Here is a 21,369-nt window from a genome sequence, read left to right as displayed (position 1 = left end):
GTCTTTTCCTTGAAAGTTGGGTGAAGAGTACATGGCTACTGTATCATTTTTGCAACTTCTTTTTTTTTTAATAGCTCCAAAAATTTACATATTTTATTTTATTGGCCTCACTGTGAGGCTTGTGGGATTTTAGTTCCCCGACCAGGGATCGAACCTGGGCCCTGGGCAATGAGAGCTTGGAGTCCTAACCACTGGACCACCAGGGAATTCCCCACTTTTGCAACTTCTTGTGAGTCAGACTAGTTCCACGTAAAAAGTTATAATAAAACAAAACAAATGACTCACTGAAATGAAGACTTAACTGAGCTAAACTAAAATAAATAAAACAAATTTTTAAAGCCCTCCCCTTGGCCTCCCACCCACCTCCTTCAAAGCCCCTGTCTTCCAGAGCCTTCTTCAGCTCTGTGTTGTCATCAGCTTGCTGTAGCAGTTACTGATGGGAGTGCCAAACATTGGCATTACTAGCCGAAGAGTAGAACAGATCATGTCAGTTGTCCAGTTGCTTTGAAAACCCAGTAAAAGTGGCCTTTTTGCCAATTTAAAAACTTTTTAACTAAGCCATTTAGTTATTTGGTTATCTTGTGTAGACCAGGCTGAATTTCCTCAGAGGCAGGATTTCTCTAGGACAACTTCGGGGCTGTGAGGTACACAGAGGGGATGCTGGCATGCAGTCACGGAAGCCTAAGACCAGCACCAAGCCGAGCTACTAATTGTTTCTAAACTTGGTACCCAGATTGAACTCCATGCTCTAACCTCACTGAGTTGGTGCCCACCAACACCTGCCGCATTGACCTTCTGGCCTCCATGAAAACATTGCTGAGTGGGCTTCCATCTCCAGGAGACAATCTGAGTTGCTCTGTGTTCCCCCGTGATAGATGTAAAGTAATAAAGCTCCATGCCCAGAGGAACAGGAGGCCAAAGAAAGGAATCTCTGTATAAATTAGAGGGGGCTCTCTATATTCGTTTTTTCTGATTTCTAATTATGTAAATAACTCACCATTCTATGCTTTAGCCACTTCATTGGTAAAAGAGGGGAAGGAAATCCCGTTCCTTGGTAGGCATCTGACTCACATAAAATAAGATTACATAATCACTGACAATTGTATCAGCACACTTGAGGCTTGAGTTGGGAAAAAGCAATCAATAACCATATGTTGAGGAGCTAGCGCATACCAGTAGTTAAGACATAGCCCCAACCTCCCAAGATTGTACAGTCTGCTGGGAGGATAAAGACAAGTGTCATCCGAGGAGAAGCCAGGCGGATTCAAAGGCAAGAGAGACCCCATTGCTGGAGAAACAGAAAAAGCTTTTCAATTGTGAATGCACTTGACGAGGGGAACTAAGGCAGTGCTTCAAATGTATTTCCTATCTCTTTTTTGTAGGCCCATAACAGAAACCTGCTCTCCATAGATTTTGATCATATAACTCGCACAGGAAAGATCTATGACGACCATCGGAAATTCACCCTTCGAATTCTTTATGACCAGACTGGACGACCTGTTCTGTGGTCTCCCGTAAGCAGATATAATGAAGTGAATATCACATATTCGCCTTCAGGATTGGTGACGTTTATTCAACGAGGGACATGGAATGAAAAAATGGAATATGACCAGAGTGGAAAAATAATTTCAAGAACTTGGGCCGATGGGAAAATTTGGAGCTATACCTACTTAGAAAAGGTAAGCATGTAGGGGAAATAAACTAGTTCTGAGTTGCCGAATGAGAATATTGAAAGCGGCACTGACTACCCGCCTTGCTGAGGACCTGCAGGAGAAAAGTCTGTGTTCTGGCTGTTCTGCTCTATAGAAGTAACAACAACAAATTATACCTGTAAGGATAAGCTGTTTTTCAGCTGAAAACTTTCCCCAACCCCACACTCTGCCAGGTACTCTTTCAAACTGAAGTCAGGATAATGGCTTCGATTTCTCCTCATTTGAGCATATTTGTTCATGCTCCTGAAAATGTATCTTTATTATTATGAAAGCTCACACTGAAGTAAAATAGGTAGAAAATTATAAAATTGCGTGTTAATGTATTGCAGCTCTGGAAAAGAGCCTCTTACACAGAGGATAAGGACTTCTACTTTTGTTAGGATAGTCAGTAAAGGTTTAGCAGTATACATTTGAGGACTAATTTTCCCAAGTAATCAGTCTGAGGAAATGGTAGCAGTGGGGCTTCGTTGGTAATAGGCCTTCGTACACAATGAATCTCTGGTAGCATCTGTAATAGGAGCTCGTGGCCTCTGTCTGCTCGGAATGGGCAAGGATTTTAATCCCATCACTGGATCCATCTGTCAAACATCAGCCCCCAACAGCAAAATGATTTCTAGCCGGATCAGTATCAGAAGACAGATAGAGAAATTGATCTCTATCTGCCATCTCAATTTCTGATGTCCTAAGATACTGTCTCTTTTTTCCCAAATCTATCCATTCAATTTATCAGTCCTGAATTAATTTCTGGGAAAATTGGAAGATGCCTTCCCTTGAGGATTCAAGGGTAGTCAGTGCAAAGTCACCCCTAGAAGTTCTTAGAAAAGTCATGGGCATTCATAGCTCACATCGCAAAATTTCACTATTTGCACCAAATGATGCTAAGCCTTTCTGATATACCCCTGAAAGTTTAAAAAAAAAAAAGTGTGCCAGCGGTTGTATGCTATTATAAAACTATTGTATTATTTCCCAGAGTCAGTTGCTGGGGAATTTGCCAAGTTGGGAATGCCTAGGAGATAAAGCAGAGCTCCACTTGGGAGCCAGGGTAAAGGAGGGAGTCCTTTGCTGTATCCACCCCCTGTCCTTTTCTGCCGAAGAAATCGATGAAATCTCTAATCTGTACTCTACACTGGGAACATCTGAATTTTACAGAGTAGATCTTTTATCTTTTGAATTTTAGTAACAAGGATGATTGGCAAAATCGTATGACTACTGTCCACAAAGTGCTAAACTTGTTACAAAATTAACTGAATCCAAATATTTGGTGTATGTTCACAGAGGCAAGGCATGTAATGATGACCATCATATGAAAAAAAGATGCCACTGATTCTAGCAGAATGTAGGCTGATTAGTTTTTCCAGGAATGAGGATAGGTTTGCGCTGATCCTCCCACAGGTCTACGTGTGACTAGTGAAGGAGCCGGCACGCCTTATGAGTATGTACAGTTTTGAGGAAATTCCCTGGTGGTCCAGTGGTTAGGACTCAGCACTTTCACTGCCAGGGCCCGGTTCAATCCCCGGTCGGGGGAACTAAGGTCCCACAAGCCGTGGGGCACAGCCAAAAAAAAAAAAAAAAAGTATGTTCGGTTTTGAACTCAGAGCACCAGCCTCATTAGCGCCACAGTCTGGCCACTGAGCTAACTGCCTGTAGACAGTTGCTTCTACGTCTCGTAGAACTTTCCCTTTAGGCTGTCCGTACAATGACAAAAGAACCTGTTGAAACTTAAATTTCAGCCCTGCATATAGTTATTTAGCCTCTTCTCTGACACCAATGAAGCAATTTTATTGTTCCCCTTTTCTGGATTAACTGATTATTTCATCACACTTATTTCAGCAAAGAATGATGTGAAGCAAACTTCGCCTACGTCCGTTTTGCTACAGAAACTTACTTGGCAATAATTCTTTAAAAACAAAACACAACAAAGAGAACTCCCTGAGACTGTCAGTGTCTGCAGTAGATAGAAATAAGACCTTATTGTCACAAAATAATGTATGGAGAAAAGCCCCAGTGACTTCCAAAGACTAGTTAACTGACCAGTGAGACAGCCAAATCGCTTGTGCCTTTTAGTTGACTTTTCTCCCTTTCTTGATTTCACATTTAATTTGTTCTCTAATTACAAGATAGCCCCTGACTTAAGCAATGCTATTATGCAAAACTCAGAACCTACAAAACACATAATTATGGAATGGTTCTTTACTTTCCAAAAATCATCTATCACGAGATTGATTTTATTAACATTATTATTACCAGTGATAATAATTAATTCACTGAATAGAAGCAGCGATTAAATGAAATAACAATATAAAGCACCCAGCACATCTAGTCATTCAATAGAAGTTAATTCCTTTCCACTTAAATCGTGCATTCTAGTATTTATTCTAGTATTTATATAAGTCGAAGAACTTAAAGGCTGGCACTTACTGCTACTTGAAGGTAAATTAAAACAGGAAAGAACGGAAGGAAGGAAAAAAGGAAGGAAATTAAAGCAACTTTGAAATTGTGATTCTAGAAGGAAAAGGTAAAGAATATTCAATTTACCAAAATCCAGTTAACATGTAACTTTCCCAGTGAGGTGATGAGGGTTCTGTGCCTCTCCGTGCTCTTTCTAAGTCCTCTTTTTAACATGGCCTTCACTGGAACATTCTTTCACTATGTCTGGGGCAGAGCAAGACAAAGAGGCTGGCTCTAGTAGCATATTTTGAAGTAAGAATTCTCAAACTTTAAAAATATAAGTCTCTTTTTATACCGCAAAATACTTCTGGTAGTACCTCTGTAAATTTGCTTGCCATCCCTATACCATGATATATTAAAAATCAAACAGCAGATATTTCACCTTAATGTGCAGAAATTTTGTAAAAATTGTTTGACTTCCTCTAGAGTAAGTAAAAATTACTCGTATCATTTTCATGCACAATGGTTTGTAGCCATTAGGAGAAAAATAATTATTTGGCTAATAGCTGCGGTGGCTTAAATGATCTTATCTCTATTAAAAAAAATCAATTATTGTTTCTTAAATTTTCTCTGTGCGGTCATTAATTCTCTATCTTGATTTATGAGCCTTCCCTGAGTTAATTATATTTTGAAGACTTGTGGGGCTAAAATTTTGTATTACAGTAAATTTACATTTACATCTTTCCGTTTCCTAAAATCGTTCTTAAGAACTTCATTTTAAAATACATTTAAATATATTTTATAATCATTTAATAAGATGCTTTAGTCTGATACATTTACACAAAATTGCCTCTTTGGGGCTGAAATTTTCAAAGGCTGCCTCGAGGGAGAGAATGCAGCCTTTGGCTTGTGCTTCCAGGTGGCCCCAGACTGCCATCTGGTGGTCATTCAAATGCTTTAATTTTTCAAATTTCTGCCATTTCTCATTTCTACTCGTGTTCAAATGAGTATACAGCCATGATTGTTCTTGTTTTCTTCTTTACAATGATGTCACAGTCTTTTCGGATCTCACAATCAATTTTTAAAAAATACAGTCTCCCACTCCATTGTTTCAACTAATAAGAAATGGCCTTTTACCGTATAGCTGCACTATGGGCATTGGATGGACTCATAAGTATTGTTTTTGAACAAGCTGATAATAATGCCCACCCAAAGTGAAAAAGCAGGCAAGTGAGAGATAAATGCTATTCTGGCAATGCAACGGTTACATCCATGAGATTTCTAATCACATCATCCACATTCTTGCCATTGGCAGGAAGCTTTAAAACAGACCAGGGAGCTTTCGAGACAGCGCAGCATCAGCTCCACCCAGGAACAGGGTCAGGCAGTGGTTTACTGCAGCACAGAGGATGAGAGCAGGGAGAGAACACAATGGCGATGTGCTATAAATGTTTGGCAAGGCTGGTACAGCGACTGGAAAAGGCCTGGCCCAGGCAGGCTGGTACTAGATAATGTGTGCAAGCCGTATGGTGATTGTCCCTGGCCCACATCGCAGGTGACAGATGTCATTTGTTCATGGCAAATTGACAGAAGAGAGTGGAAAGTAGCTGAGAAATCTGGCTTTCAGCATAGAGGTGATGCAAAGGCATTTCCCACCAATTTCCTCCCAGGTTCTGTTGAGTTCTGCCTTGGTCAAGGACTCGGTGGTCCCTTTGTGTCCTCGTGCCCACGCAGGAGTTCCAAGTCTCCAGCCTTCTGTTCAGCAGATTTTCTGGAGCTGCAGAGTGTCCACAGGTGATGAGGTGATAGGATTTCCACAAAGCTCTGTATCCCCAGGCAGAGTACTTGGTGGAAAAGAAAGAAAGGATAAGCGAACAAGCAAATAAGTGCTGACTTTGACCTCACAGTACTGACATGCGATTCCATAGCAGTTCTCAGACGAGCAGGGATGACATGCAGTTTCAAGAAGCATGTTCAATATTAGAGTATAATTTCATACTTAGAAGATTTAAAAGTACATTATATATGCTTATGTAATTCATATTCATAACTATTTATGTAATTTATATTTAGAAAATGAAAAGATACCTATTGTATCTTTTTCATAACAGAAACTTCAGAAAATAAAGCTCAACTAAATCTTTTTGCTTGATAAGCCAATTCTCAAGAAAGGAGGGGTAAAAGCTCCCTTAGGGAGATATATCAGAATTTCCAGGGGTGAACAATTTTTATTTTTATTAAAAGATGAGATTTAAATGCTTTTCAATTAGAAATAGGGTTTGAGTTCTCCCTAAAATAGTGTTCTTTTTATGTCTGTATTTAAAATTAAAATAAGATAAACCAATATCAATGAAACACCCATAACGTGCAAGGCGTTATACCTCAACAAATAACTGTTTCTGAAATACAGATCAGTTTGGGGGAGAAGGCTTGCATAACCAGAGAATTCTTCACTTTTAATGGCATGTTTCCCTAATATAGTTTAAAACATGAATTGCAGAGCAATACAGTAGTCCCCCCTTACCTGCAGGGGATACGTTCCAAGGCCCCCAGTGGATGCCTGAAACTGTGGATAGTATGGAACCCTATATATACTGATATTTCCTGTACTATCGGGCGGGTAGCATATACAGCGTGGATACACTGAGCAAAGGGAAGATCCACATCCTGGGAAGGACAGCGTGAGATTTCATCACGCTACTCAGAACAGCGTGCAATTTAAAACTTATGAATTGTTTATTTCTGGAACTTTCCATTTAATATTTTCAGACAGCAGTTGACTGTGGGTAACTCAGAAAGCAAAACAGCAGATAAGGAGGGGACTACTGTAATAGTAATATTTTATATACAACTTTTCAGAAAGACATCTACTCTATAAAGTCAATAAGTATTTTTTGGTGACTAATACTTAATATGTGGCATGCCCTGCCCCCCATTTACCTCCCTCCAATCCACCTCCACATTGAAGCAATAGTAACCTTTCTGGAATACCTACTGGATTGCCTTCGATTTGCTTTCAGTGTTTTCAGTGTTTTCCTTGTTGCCAGCAGGTTAAAGTCCAAACTCCTTAGCGTGGCTTAGAAAGCCCAGTGTGATCTAGATCCAGCCTACCTGCCTGGCCTCATCTCTTGCCATTCACCCACCCCTTCCAACACACCCATACTCTGGCCACACAAAATTCCTCTCATTCCCTGAAAAAGCCATGTTCTCTTTCTTATCCTGACCCTCACAATGCTATGCCCTGTGTCAGGAATATTCTCCCCATCCTGCTCCACCCACCTCCCTGCCTTCATCTGGCCAACCCCTAGTCACCCTTTAGGTCTCAACTCAGATGTCCCAGTCTCCAGGACGCCTTTCTTGACCTCTTAAGTCTGAGTTAGCTGCTCTTCTTCCGCTTCCCATAAGCGCCCTGTACTTCCTCTGTCATAACACATTTCACACTATATTATAATTGTCTGGTTATTTGTCTTTCTCTTCCATTAAACTGTAAGTTTGGGATAGACCCATTATTGCCCACTACTGTATCCACTAGGGTCCACCACAGTGCCTGGCACACAGTAAGTGCTCCATAAATTTGTGTAGAAGGGATGAATGTGTATTTTCTTTAATCTCCTGAACTCCAATGGTACTATTATGCTGTCGTGCCTTTGTCTCGTTTCAGTCTGTGATGCTTCTCTTACATAGCCAGCGGCGTTATATCTTTGAGTATGACCAATCGGATTGTCTGCTCTCAGTCACCATGCCTAGTATGGTGCGCCACAGTTTACAAACCATGCTTTCAGTGGGCTACTACCGGAACATCTACTCCCCACCAGACAGTAGCACTTCTTTTATTCAAGACTATAGTCGAGATGGCCGACTACTACAGACCCTGCAGCTGGGGACAGGGCGCAGAGTTTTATACAAGTACACCAAGCAAGCAAGGCTGTCCGAGATTCTCTATGATACCACCCAGGTCACATTAACATATGAAGAGTCTTCTGGAGTGATTAAGACAATACACCTGATGCACGATGGCTTCATTTGCACAATCAGATACAGGCAAACAGGTTTGTTGTGAAAGGGTGGTGATGTATACAACCACATCAGTCTTATGAAATTTTTGCTGGCCACAGTCTGAGATATAAGCATTAACCTATAGACATTCAATTCAACCAAATTTCACTTGCATTATCAAATTATCTTCCATTGAAAATGAAAAACATAAGTGACATGAAAGCTGATTCCTTAAAAACATACAGTACATTTCTCTTTCTATGTCTCAGCTCTCAAGAAAGTTGAGTTCTAGGTACCTAGTCTAACCGTGTACCGGTCCCTACTCACCACCAAATCTTCCCAAAGATGCAGCTGCAAGATATGAGTCTCACTGAAACTAACTCAAGCCCTATGTAACCTCTATAAGCCTCAGTTGATGGCAACATGTCTTTAAAAGTCACAACTTTTGATTATATTTCATCCTTTCGGTTTATAAAATGCCCAAATCCAGTTACTTGAATGCTGGAATTGGTCAAAACCTGACCCTCTGACTTTGTAGCACAGGTTAAATAAACTGAAAGTATTTTTGTCAGTAATTATTTTTAAAAAAGCATGTTTATAATATCAGTTTCATCACCTCAACTACTGGATGGGTTATTACTTCTAAAGTTCCTATAGTTAAATTAGTCTATAACTATAATATACAGTATTTAAATTTTTTTCATATTTGGTGACCACAACTACGAGAATATATATATCTATGAGATGAGATGCCCAGGCATTAGATATCAGAGGTCAATCTCTAATATTTTATTTTGAATGTAAAAGCATCCATACTAAAGAAAAGAACACTAGAACTTTCTGATTGTTCAATATTGAGCGCCTAGCTTTGTTCTCATTATTTTTATTTTGATCCCTTCAGGACCTCTTATTGGGCGCCAGATTTTCAGATTCAGTGAAGAAGGCCTTGTGAATGCTCGGTTTGACTACAGCTACAACAACTTCCGCGTGACCAGCATGCAAGCTGTGATAAATGAAACCCCTTTGCCCATAGATCTGTACCGATATGTCGATGTCTCTGGTAGAACAGAGCAGTTTGGAAAATTCAGTGTAATTAATTACGATTTAAATCAGGTCATAACTACTACAGTGATGAAGCACACCAAGATCTTCAGCGCCAATGGACAAGTCATTGAAGTCCAGTATGAAATCCTAAAGGCAATTGCCTACTGGATGACTATTCAATACGATAATATGGGCCGAATGGTAATATGTGATATCAGAGTAGGAGTAGATGCCAATATAACAAGATATTTCTATGAATACGATGCTGATGGGCAACTTCAAACTGTTTCTGTAAATGATAAAACCCAGTGGCGTTATAGTTATGATCTGAATGGCAACATCAACCTCTTAAGCCACGGGAATAGTGCTCGTCTTACTCCTCTCCGATATGACCTCCGAGATCGCATCACCAGACTAGGAGAAATTCAGTATAAAATGGATGAAGATGGCTTTCTGAGGCAGAGGGGAAATGACATATTCGAATATAATTCTAATGGTCTGCTGCAGAAAGCCTACAATAAGGCTTCTGGCTGGACTGTGCAGTATTACTACGACGGGCTTGGGCGACGTGTCGCCAGTAAGTCCAGCCTAGGACAGCACCTCCAGTTCTTTTATGCAGACCTTGCCAACCCCATAAGAGTTACTCATTTGTACAACCACACGAGCTCAGAGATTACATCCCTGTATTATGATCTCCAAGGTCACCTTATTGCCATGGAGCTAAGCAGTGGTGAAGAATATTACGTAGCCTGTGATAATACAGGAACCCCGCTAGCCGTGTTCAGCAGTCGAGGTCAGGTGATAAAAGAGATACTGTACACGCCTTATGGAGATATCTATCATGACACTTACCCTGACTTTCAGGTCATCATTGGTTTTCATGGAGGACTCTATGATTTCCTTACTAAATTAGTGCACCTGGGGCAAAGAGACTATGATGTTGTTGCTGGTAGATGGACGACGCCTAATCATCACATATGGAAACAGTTGAACCTCCTTCCTAAACCATTCAACCTCTACTCTTTTGAAAATAACTATCCAGTTGGCAAAATTCAAGATGTTGCAAAGTATACCACAGGTATTTAAATGGTGTAACACTTTATGCTAAGGTAAAGAGAAAACTCGTTTATCACATAATCTCAATGCCTTTGTAAATATGCTTCCTCTTCCTGCCAGCTAGCCCACAAGTTATTGTGCAGTCACTCTCTTCCTTAGTCTTCTAGAGTGAGCAGAACTGTGTATGTTGACATAAAACATGATGCTTTTGCATCCCAGTACATTTTCTCTTTCCTTTTAAGCTTTCTTTTTGTAATTTTCACTCTTAAAAGTTTCTACAAATAATTTCATAGAAGAAAAATCAGGATTCTGTTGCATCAATATCAATTAGATATAAATCTAATATCACAGTCTGTGTGGCCTTATTACCACTACCACATTGAGAATTTCCACACAGTAAACTGAGCCGATCTCTGTGATTATCCATGAATCAAAAGGTTTCCCTGGGGAAAGGATCATATGTTTTGGAGTGGGTGACATAAAGGGGAGTTTATCCCTAACTTACCATTGGCTAAACATATCGAAGGCAGGAGAGGCATCTTTCAAGCTTTCTACAAAAGTTGTAAAGTATGGGCTTTAAAATCTTTTTTTCTTTTAAATTTGTGTCTCACAGACATTGGAAGTTGGTTGGAGCTATTTGGTTTCCAACTACACAATGTACTACCTGGATTTCCCAAACCAGAATTGGAAAATTTGGAATTAACTTATGAGCTTCTACAGCTTCAGACAAAAACTCAAGAGTGGGATCCTGGAAAGGTTAGTATATGTTTTACCATCTCTATTTCGCTGAAAAAACAGAAGAGCATCCAACACCATGAAACATATATTTGCTTACTTATGTTTGAATCTTCTTGAATATTCACTTAAATGTCCATGATTAATGAGGAGGTAGGAAAAAGCTTCCATGAGGAAAGGATCAGGGAATTGGAGCTTTGGGAAAAGAAAAGACTAACGTGTGACTTGATGACTGCTGCAGAAGAAGAAAGTGGAACTGAACTTTAAATAACAATTCTAAAATGGGCTACCAAGGGCAATTATGGAGGGGGACTTCCCTGGTGGTCCAGTGATTAAGACTTTGCCTTCCAATGCAGGGGGTGTGGGTTCAATCCCTGGTGGGGGAGCTAAGATCCCACATGCTTCACGGTCAAAAAACCAAAACATAAAACAGAAGCAGTATTGTAACAAATTCAATAAAGACTTTAAAAATGGTCCACATCAAAAAAAATCTTTTTAAAAAAAAGGGCAATTATGGATTCTATATAGAGAAAATTGTTCACTAAGAGACCTAAAGCATCAGATCTCCAACTGCAAAATAATTCAGGGCATAGTGCATTAAGAGCATGGGAATAACAAATTAAATTATTCTGATAAATGGGACTTCCCTGGCGGTCTGGTGGTTAAGACTCCGAGCTTCCATTGCACGGGGCACAGGTTCAATCCCTGGTTGGGGAACTAGGATCTTGCATGCCTCATGATGCAGCCAAAAAAAAAAAAAATTATTCTGATAAAGAAAAAGTATACAAGAGTAATGAAGCAAAATAATAAATATTACAGAGAGAAAGTCTCTGGAAAAATAGGAATACCAAAACATTCAAGGTTCAGCAGATAATTCCATCACTTAATGAGGTACAAATGAAAACAAGAAAGAACTTTATCTTTCAGTTGAAAGAAAGAGGAATATCTGTGTTTGCCAAAAAAAAAAAAATGGCTTTAACAAAATAAAACTGAAACTTGGGTGAGAGGACTTGAAATTCAAGTATAAAAATTATAGGGGCTTCCCTGGTGGCGCAGTGGTTGAGAATCTGCCTGCTAATGCAGGGGACACGGGTTCGAGCCCTGGTCTGGGAAGATCCCACATGCCACGGAGCAGCTGGGCCCGTGAGCCACAATTGCTGAGCCTGCGCGTCTGGAGCCTGTGCCCCGCGACGGGAGGGGCCGCGATAGAGAAAGGCCCGCGCACCGCGATGAAGAGCGGTCCCCGCACCGCGATGAAGAGTGGCCCCCGCTTGCCGCAACTGGAGAAAGCCCTCGCACGAACCGAAGACCCAACACAGCCAAAAATAAATAAATAAATAAATAAATAAATAAATAAGAAAATCCTTTAAAAAAAAAAAAAAAAAAAAAAAGTCACTTTCATGACATTTAAAAAAAAAAAAAAAAAATTATAACGGAAAGGAAATTCTAAATAAGTACTATAGGCTTATCCCTTTTTGTAAATACATATAACATGTAAATGCTTTTTGTAATTAAACGTCCTGAAAAAAGTTTAACAAAATGTTGAAAATTTCTGATGCTTTGTAATGGATACTTGGAGGTTCATTATTCTCTTCTCTTTATTTCTTAGTATGTTTGAAATCTGCCATAGTAAAAAGGTTTTTTTTTTTAATCCACATAAAAAGATCCATGGACTTGCTGATTTGCCCTTGTGATTTATAAGGTCATAAGCTACTTGAAAGCAAGAATGATGCCTTATACCGTCTCTTATACCTCACTGTGGCTAATGTATTACTCTACATCCAATAAGAAACAGCTAGTCAGTGTCCGTTGAATGGGTAAAAATAAAATGTCTTTGTTTGGGGGTAACTAGACCCACTTAAGTGCCTTTTAGCTCTGCAATTCTATGGTATCAAGTTTGAACGTATTTGCTTATGCTTAACTCAACTCACCAAGATATCAAGAAATATATGCCAGGTGATCAAGTCACCTGTTAGTCTTTTCCAAAGCTCTAGTGAAGAGATTCCAAATTCGGCTTGTTTTTAAATCACAAACCAGCAAGTTAAAGAGAGAAGGAAGCAACCTGGCAAGCCTTTGCTTTCTACAATCACCAAGCATATGCTAGGTGTCTAATCATCTGCTGCCTTTGCTCTGTGCCTTTCTTCTTTCCTAGACCATCCTGGGTATCCAGTGTGAGCTCCAGAAACAGCTCAGGAATTTCATTTCCTTGGACCAACTTCCTATGACTCCCAGATATAATGACGGACGGTGCCTTGAAGGAGGGAAGCAACCAAGGTTTGCTGCTGTTCCTTCTGTTTTCGGCAAAGGTATAAAATTTGCCATCAAGGATGGCATAGTAACAGCCGATATTATAGGAGTAGCCAATGAAGATAGCAGGCGGCTGGCTGCCATTCTCAATAATGCTCATTACCTGGAAAACCTACATTTTACCATAGAGGGGAGGGACACGCACTATTTCATTAAGCTTGGGTCTCTGGAGGAAGACCTGGTGCTCATCGGTAACACTGGGGGCAGGCGCATTCTGGAGAATGGTGTCAATGTCACTGTGTCCCAGATGACTTCAGTGTTGAATGGGAGGACTAGACGGTTTGCAGATATCCAGCTCCAGCACGGGGCTCTGTGCTTCAACATCCGGTATGGGACAACTGTCGAAGAGGAAAAGAATCACGTGTTGGAGATCGCCAGACAGCGTGCTGTGGCCCAGGCCTGGACTAAGGAACAAAGAAGGCTGCAAGAAGGGGAAGAGGGTATCCGGGCATGGACAGAGGGGGAAAAGCAGCAGCTGCTGAGCACTGGGAGAGTACAAAGCTATGATGGGTATTTTGTTTTGTCTGTTGAGCAGTATTTAGAACTTTCTGACAGTGCCAACAATATTCACTTTATGAGACAGAGCGAAATAGGCAGGAGGTAACAAAAAAAATCTCTGCCTTTGCGTCACCAAAGACTGCCTGTTTTTAAAACATAAAATGGTTTATTGTATTGGTTTTCTAGATCAGAACTCTGTATATATAAATATGGAGGAAAAACATATCCAACTGCCTTTCAATGTGACGGAAGATGGTATTTTAATATTGTTTGTTTAAACTCTTTAAGAAATGACAGAGATTTTTAGTTCTTGTGTGGCAGTATTCAAAATAACACAAGTAGAACTCAAACAACTAAAAAAAAAATTTTCAGCAAGCACCGCTTTCAATTTGTGGAGCCATGCAGATGTTCAAATATAAAGAAAGAACCTGAGGTTCTCCATGTCTATTGTGACACGTGGTTTCATATTCAGCTTTTGGCAGAACTTGCGGGCCATTTGAAAGGTGGTGCAATCATATCTGAACCTTGCATTTCGAAAGACTGCCAGCTCTTTCACATATTCCAGATCTGTTATAGGAAACTTTGAAAGAAGTGTAAAATGTCCTCGGCCACCATCTCCTAGAGTCAGGACCCATTTGCCCTTCGTCCCTGATGATTCCTCCTTGCTTGTTGAAATAGATGCCATGTTGTTGTGCTGTGTTTTGGCATGTGGTGGCTGGGTTCTGTCTACCACGCTTCCCTGTGGGTGTGGTCACCAAATCCGATTGCCACTATTTGCTCGTGTGTACATGATACCAAGGCAGCTGGCCAATGTAACTCCTCCCACCCAACTTGTTTTGACTACATTTTGTACACAATTGTCCAGCTGTATTGGTGTCATGAAAACATAGCTTTTATTAACCTGGGTAGGAATTTCTCATTTATATATAGGGTGTGTTTTGGTCATAGTTTCACATTCGTGATTCAGTATTTATACACTAATCCAATGGTTTTGTGCACATGAAAGGTAATTTACTACAAAGTGTGATTCTGGTACAAAAAAAAAAATAGGCTTTCACAGGCATACATGCCTGGGATGCCGACACATTACACTCACTACTACTGCAGAAATTCATAAGAGCCAAAACCTTTTAAAAAAAAAAATAGACATAGTACTAAGGTGAAAGGAAAGTACCAAAGGGAAGACCAAACTAAACATCACGGGAAGTTGCTGCCACATTGTTTCACCCCACTTAGATTTATCTTTCAAATGTGCAATTCTGTATTGAACATCTCCCAGCCATAGTCAGGAAATTTAATTAAGTGAGCCCTTTCCAACCTAAAACATTTCAACTAATTATAGAGAGGCAGACTATTTTTTACTAAGATAATTTATATGGTTAGTTATTTTAGTTCTCTGTCTTTGCCCATTTATTTTTGATTTAATCATCTCTCCTGCCTAGGAAAATAGCTATTTTCCAGGAAGGGTTATTTTGTTCTACGATCATTTAAAATGCAGAAAAAGATCAGGATTAGTGTTAATATCAGCTGCAGTTTCTCAATCTGTATGAATCCTGTCGTAAAAGAAGCCCCTTGGTGAGCTGGGAGTTTTGTGCCCAGTGACAAAGAGACAGTTTGTAAACTGCTGTGCAATTGTAAGTTACCACAAATGAAAATACAGGACAGCACAATGTGGCCTGTGGAAATTTCTCCTGAGCCAGCTTCAGCACTTTCATCACCAGCTCTGGACACTCACTATGTCTGAAGGAGAATTTATGATGGAATGTTGCAGTTTGGATTCTTTCCAGCCATTACCTGAATGCAGTGTGGGGTCATTGCCTTGCTTTGTGATGACAGTCTTTTTTGAAAATATGCAAAGTCAGAATCCAGGCTCACATTAAGGTTTTTAAAGAGTCTGGCTCCTAACTACACAAAGTAGAGTGAGAGAAAGGCAAGGACCCGATGACAGTAGGGGAGGGTGTATCCAAACATTTCATTTTCAAAACCTTCAGGTTGGGATTACACATGTATTCCAAGAGAGAGAAAGAATTCATGATGAACTCATATTGGGGTTTTTTCCCCTGAATCAGGCCTGTGTTAATGGTATAGTATTTATTCAGGACAGGATCTAAAATTACTAACAAACTTGTTGAAAATTTGAATACCTCCACACCAGCCTAAAAATGGACCTTAAGTTCCTAGAACCTCTGATGTTCTTTTAAATCAATGGAAAAATAACTTATGAACTGTATATAAAGAGTGCATTCATAAATGTGATGATGTATTTTATCACTAATCCAAGATGTCAATATTAGAGTCTATTTTGCTTATACTTTAAGCGATTATACTTTTTTGCAATTCACTGATGATGTATCATTTTCAAACTGCTTTAAATATCCATTAGAAACAAGTATTTGAAGCTTTTACTTAATAGTAATTACCATGAACTGTGCATTTCTAGTTTGAAATACATATTTATTTAATTTGTGCCTTTAGTTTTTTAAAGTTATATTTGTATTATATTCAGAAAATGCACTTTTTATCACTTAGAGCTGTGGTTTTAATACTGCCTTGAACTATTACTGTTCTCTTTACCACTTCCAAAGTTTTTTAGGAGGAAAGAGAAAAAACCCCAAAAGGTTAGCACTAATGAGTAGTAAATCTAAGAGAAACATTTTGGCATTTCTTAATAAGAACATGGACATATTGAGTACATCACTTCCTATTCATGTGAATACAAAGAATGCCTTTATTGACTTGTAGTTCTGAAATTTAAATTAATGAAAGAACAATTCATTTGTATTTCTTGATGAAAGTAAAAGCATTTTAAAGAGAAATATATGAATTTCTCATACCCAGAAGACAGGTGGCGGACACTACACAGCCACACACCATTCAAGGAAGTTAAGTGAGAGCACAGCAGTCGGGCTCTCCTATGAAGAATATTCTGGGCTGGAGGCAGGGAATACTCCGTGGTTGTTTCTTTTTCCTAGTTAGGCCCATTTTATTTGTGCTTTTTTTGTTTTATTTTGTTTTGACTCTTGCACTACAGTCTAGAGATCCAAATGAGCTGAAAAGTTCACAGTTGAACAGACGTTTAAATATATTTATTTTTAGTTGTCATTCTAATCATTACTGATTAGAAGCATGATTCCTGAAGGAAATGGAAATAGAGCCCAATTCATACTAATTTTTAGTAAAACACTCTCCATATAAATAGGCATATGTTTTATTTTTAACCCAACAAAATAATGTATAAAATAAGCGTGTCCTTTACTGTCAATTTATCTAGAAGCTCTATAATATATAGACTATATATATAATATAATATATACAACATAACCAAATGTATGAAAACTTAACGATGTATAATTTGGAATTCACATGCTATGTAGAGAGGTATACAATTAATTCTAATTTTTGTAAGATTGTTCTTTTTCATTACTGTTGACACAGTTTCAAGCATCCTATCATGTTGTTTCTACTTTTTTTCCTCTCTTTCCTTTTTTAAAAAAATTTTTTAACCAGACCAGGCCCTACTGTAATAGCACCTAAGAGAGTCAGGGCAAAGTTTTTGCATTTATAAAGATATATTCCTGTAAGGGCAACTGTAATGGAGTTCAGTGGTAATGGAAGCAAAAGTACAGTAATCAAGTATTGAAAGGAACTTTTGGAGAGACTGGAGTGTATTATAGCTTGTGGAAAAACAGAAGGCTACAGATTGGATGCAACGTTCTTGTGTTCTTAGAGGAACTCACATACACATAGCTGACCTGACTAGTACTTCAGATCTCAGACTGCTCTTCCACAGCCTTCTGTAAGGTTCTTTATTCTGCAAAAAAACAAAAACAAAAAAAACAAAAACAAAAAAACAAAACAAAGAAAAAAAACAGAAAATAACAAACAACAACAAAAATGAATTCAACCACAAAATAGTGACTGTTTCAGTGTGTCCTTCACGTGAAAGCTATTAAGGACCAAATATACTACTGTGTGTAAGAAGAAATTACTTCCTAAACAGTAACTGAAAATAGTTAGAGTTAAACTTGCTGTGGATTTTGTCTTGGCAGTTGTCATCTTACATTATTTGTCAAAGGAAACGTGTTTGGCAGTTAAAAAATCTTTCCTTAGATTTAGTGGTGGACTTTAACCTCTTAAATAAATGTTAGTATATCAGATTGTGTCCTTGAAAATATTTTACTTGTATGATTCATGACAATGTCTAAATCTTTACTATTCTTCTGGCAAAAGCATCAGTAAGAAAGAAGGTGAAAAAGAGAAGCATAGCCTTTACGTCAGAAAAATATTCTTTTTAGCTGCTTACTTTCTCATGAGAAGTAAAGATGTTTACAGTGTATGCCAAGATTTTCAGTTTCTATATAACAACAGTTAGAGGTTCTAATCATACAGGAAATTGTGTTATAATGGCCTGAGCCATGTTGCTAGGAAACAATAGGTTCCAGTTTTGTATTCCTGCTCTCAATCCTGTGCTGAAAAGTGACTGGATACTGTACAGGTTCATGTTCTCTGGCTGCAGTTAAATGGTCTTTTGCATTTTGCTCTGGCTTTCAGGCCAGAAGCATGCATTTTTCTACAAGAGCATCACAACAACATGCTGTAAATATTTAAACATTATGTGTCGATATTTGAAAGAAAAAAGTACTTTGAATATTTCATTTTTAAAAAATAAAATTGCAAATGAACACTGTGTCCCATTTTATTCATGCGCCAAACTGCATTCTCAAGTCAGTCTGGTCACCTGAGATTTGAAAAGTGGCTCCCCTAACAGGGAGCAATAAAACCACATCACCTTGAAAATATAGGTGCAGAAGTCAAAAAGGCACTAATCCTAAGCAGACGCCTCTTCACTTTTATTTTTCATACATATAGGATCTCTGACACAAATGACCATTTAATAAAAATAAAATAAAAAAAGAGTAGCTGTTTCAAGTTTAAATGCCTCTAGGCTAGGACTCATAAAGGTTCTCTCTCCTGCTGATGCCTTTCTCAGCAATAGAAAGAAAATTAAGAATTGAAAAACAGGGGTGGGAGGGAGCTAGGAGAGCAAGGCAACCCAACACATTGGCAACGAATGAATGGGGCAGGGGAGGCACTCAGGAAAGACTAAAAAACAACAACTCTTCTGAGGCCCGAAGTCCTGGGCAGTTACAATGGCCCTTGGCACTTATTTTTCACAAAAAGACATTTACGAGTGACACTGGGAAGGCTGGCCAACAGATCTTCCAAAATTCATCTTGATAGTAATGGGGTACCTATAGTCCAAACAGCCTGTTACTGAAACTTGCTTGGAATCCTTGAATTTACACCACTCTAAAATGCCCTGCTGCCTTTTTATTCACTGATATATACAGAGATACAGTGAAGAGATTGACAGAGCAGAAGACAATCCTGATTGTTTCAACACACCAATCAGCAAAAAGCAACGGGGGTGGGCAGTGGAGTTGGGGGATATTAGTAACACCAGGAGATTGTTTTTTCAAAATATGCATCCCACCCTCAGTACAAAAAGAAAGAAGCAAGAGCTCCTACGTTGAGAGAATTATAAAGGAGATGAGGGATTTCTCCATGTTCCTTCCCTGTTCACCCTCACTTTTAGAGATCTTTAAATATCAATGCTATTTAAACATTTAGTAATATTACTACCGTAAATTTATATAATTCTAGTATCTCAATAATCCTGTGAGGTGAGCAAGACAATTGTTCCTATTTGGCAAATGCAATACCAGCAACAGACTGACTTACCTAAGGTCACTGGCATAATCAGTGACAAAGCCGAAAAGCAAATTCAAGTCTCGTTTGCTATGTTGATGGTCTCTCTCCAGTCAATCAGGTTATATTCTTTCCACATAAAAATATTCATTTAAAAAGCAAATGACCTAAAAAAAAAAAAAAAAAGCAAATGACCTAATGATGAAAATTCAGCCTTTTACTACAAGTTGGGCCAATGATCCCAAATTATGAAAGTGTCCAAACTGGGCAGTTTAACTTCACCCCGAGCTGCAAACTGCAAAATTATGGTGTCCCATTTACTGCAAGGGCAAACATAGGCGACAAAGTTGAATTTATAGCCCACTAACAGGAAGACTAGGCATCTGTAACCTTGAAATGCTCAAGGGCAAATCTAGGTTTTATTATTAATAGACTTTGGATTCTGAACTCAATAAAGTGAATCAAATAAAACATAAGCTGATGTCTAAACATTCTTAACAGATTTTAAAGCTGGTTCTCACATTTTAACTTCTCTATCCATTCTACCACAAATAATATCTTAAATCCAGCCCTTGATTTATACCAGAAGACTTAATCAGAGGCATCCTCTGTAGACCTCGTCTACCTATGTACTACCACAAAGGTTCCCTGCCTGTAACAGCCAAATGGACAATTACCTAAGCTTGTCTCCCTACTGACCTTATCTCTTCAGAACAAATTTCAGAGAAAATGAACAAGTATTTGATAAACTGTCATGTTCCTTGTGGGCTTGCTGACACTTTTTTTTCGGAAGAAAGGTGTGCACTTAGAAATATATGTGCATTTTTCTACCTTTACTCAGCATCTTACAGGTATATGTTAACATGGCAATATTTTAGATATGGCAAGGATATGACCTTTCTGTAAAGGTGCAAGCTATTATGTACTGGGAAATAGCAAGGATGCTCATGCCAGGAAAGAAAAAGTGCAAAAAACTTGATGAATAAAAGGCCAGCAAAAGAAGGCAGTGGGTAGGCACATCAACTGGAAAATTTGACAGTAGCAAAATCAGAAAAGCACTTACCTTTTTCAGTGAATCAGTCCAATAAGATAAGTAAGATGACCTTCATCGATGCTTTATTTAGTATATTAATAGCACCTATCTTTGAATATTTTTGAAAGGAATATTTTAAGACAAATTAGGAAAATAAAGCTTTCAAATACTTTATTAAAATATGAAAAACCATAAATAATTCAAAAAAGCTTTTTCAAAAAAGGCCCTGGTAAAGGAACATGCAAGCAATTCATATATTTAGGATTATTCCATAATGAACAAATTAGAGTAAAAATTAGTTACACCTATTAAAATTTAAACCCAAGCTACAAATAATTTAAAAATATCTAAACATATGCATTTTATTTGGAAAGCCAGCTTTCTGAATTCCTTTACAAATTAAAGTGATGCTTTTACTTCTAGAATTGGTAACTGGAGCACAATACATCATTGTGGCCATACTCCACTTTTGCACTCCCATAGCATCCAGGTTAAATGCTCAGAAATCAGATGTTGCCAGCAGAGAGAGTAGCTTTGTCTCTTGGCAGTTCACTAATTATTAACCAAGCTCACTACCTCTCACGGTACAACCCAGAATTCCAAGTTACTGGTTTATAATGAAACTTATAATGAACCAGCTTCCTATGGACCATGGGCCAGAGTATTGGGTTAACTCATTCTTCCTTTAAAGACAGATCTACCTAGGGAACCCTTGTACACTGTTGGTGGGAATGTAAATTGGTGCAGCCACTGTGGAAAACAATACGGAGGTTTCTCAAAAAACTAAAAATAGAGCTACCATATGATCCAGCAATCCCACTCCTGGGTGTATATCAAAAACACTAATTTGAAAGATACGTGCACCCCAATGTTCACGGCAGTATTATTTAC

General features: G+C 38.6%; 1 protein-coding gene across 1 annotated transcript in view; it reads left to right on the top strand.

Moving 5' to 3' along the window:
* TENM1 (teneurin transmembrane protein 1) overlaps positions 1–13,863 on the top strand; it is a 352,331-nt gene extending 338,468 nt beyond the window's left edge. Inside the window, exons 25-30 of the mRNA XM_057538278.1 lie at positions 1,383–1,679; positions 7,762–8,149; positions 8,998–9,185; positions 10,005–10,218; positions 10,810–10,952; positions 13,084–13,863. Coding sequence (XP_057394261.1) covers positions 1,383–1,679; positions 7,762–8,149; positions 8,998–9,185; positions 10,005–10,218; positions 10,810–10,952; positions 13,084–13,842 — 1,989 coding nt within the window. The 3' untranslated portion in view covers positions 13,843–13,863. The remainder of the gene's footprint in view (positions 1–1,382; positions 1,680–7,761; positions 8,150–8,997; positions 9,186–10,004; positions 10,219–10,809; positions 10,953–13,083) is intronic.
* The last annotated feature ends 7,506 nt before the right edge of the window (positions 13,864–21,369 follow it).

This window comes from Balaenoptera acutorostrata, chromosome X (assembly GCF_949987535.1).
Source record: "Balaenoptera acutorostrata chromosome X, mBalAcu1.1, whole genome shotgun sequence".
NCBI lineage: Eukaryota > Metazoa > Chordata > Mammalia > Artiodactyla > Balaenopteridae > Balaenoptera > Balaenoptera acutorostrata.
The sequence above is the reverse complement of the archived record's forward strand: the minus strand, read 5'-3'. Positions and strand labels throughout refer to the sequence as shown.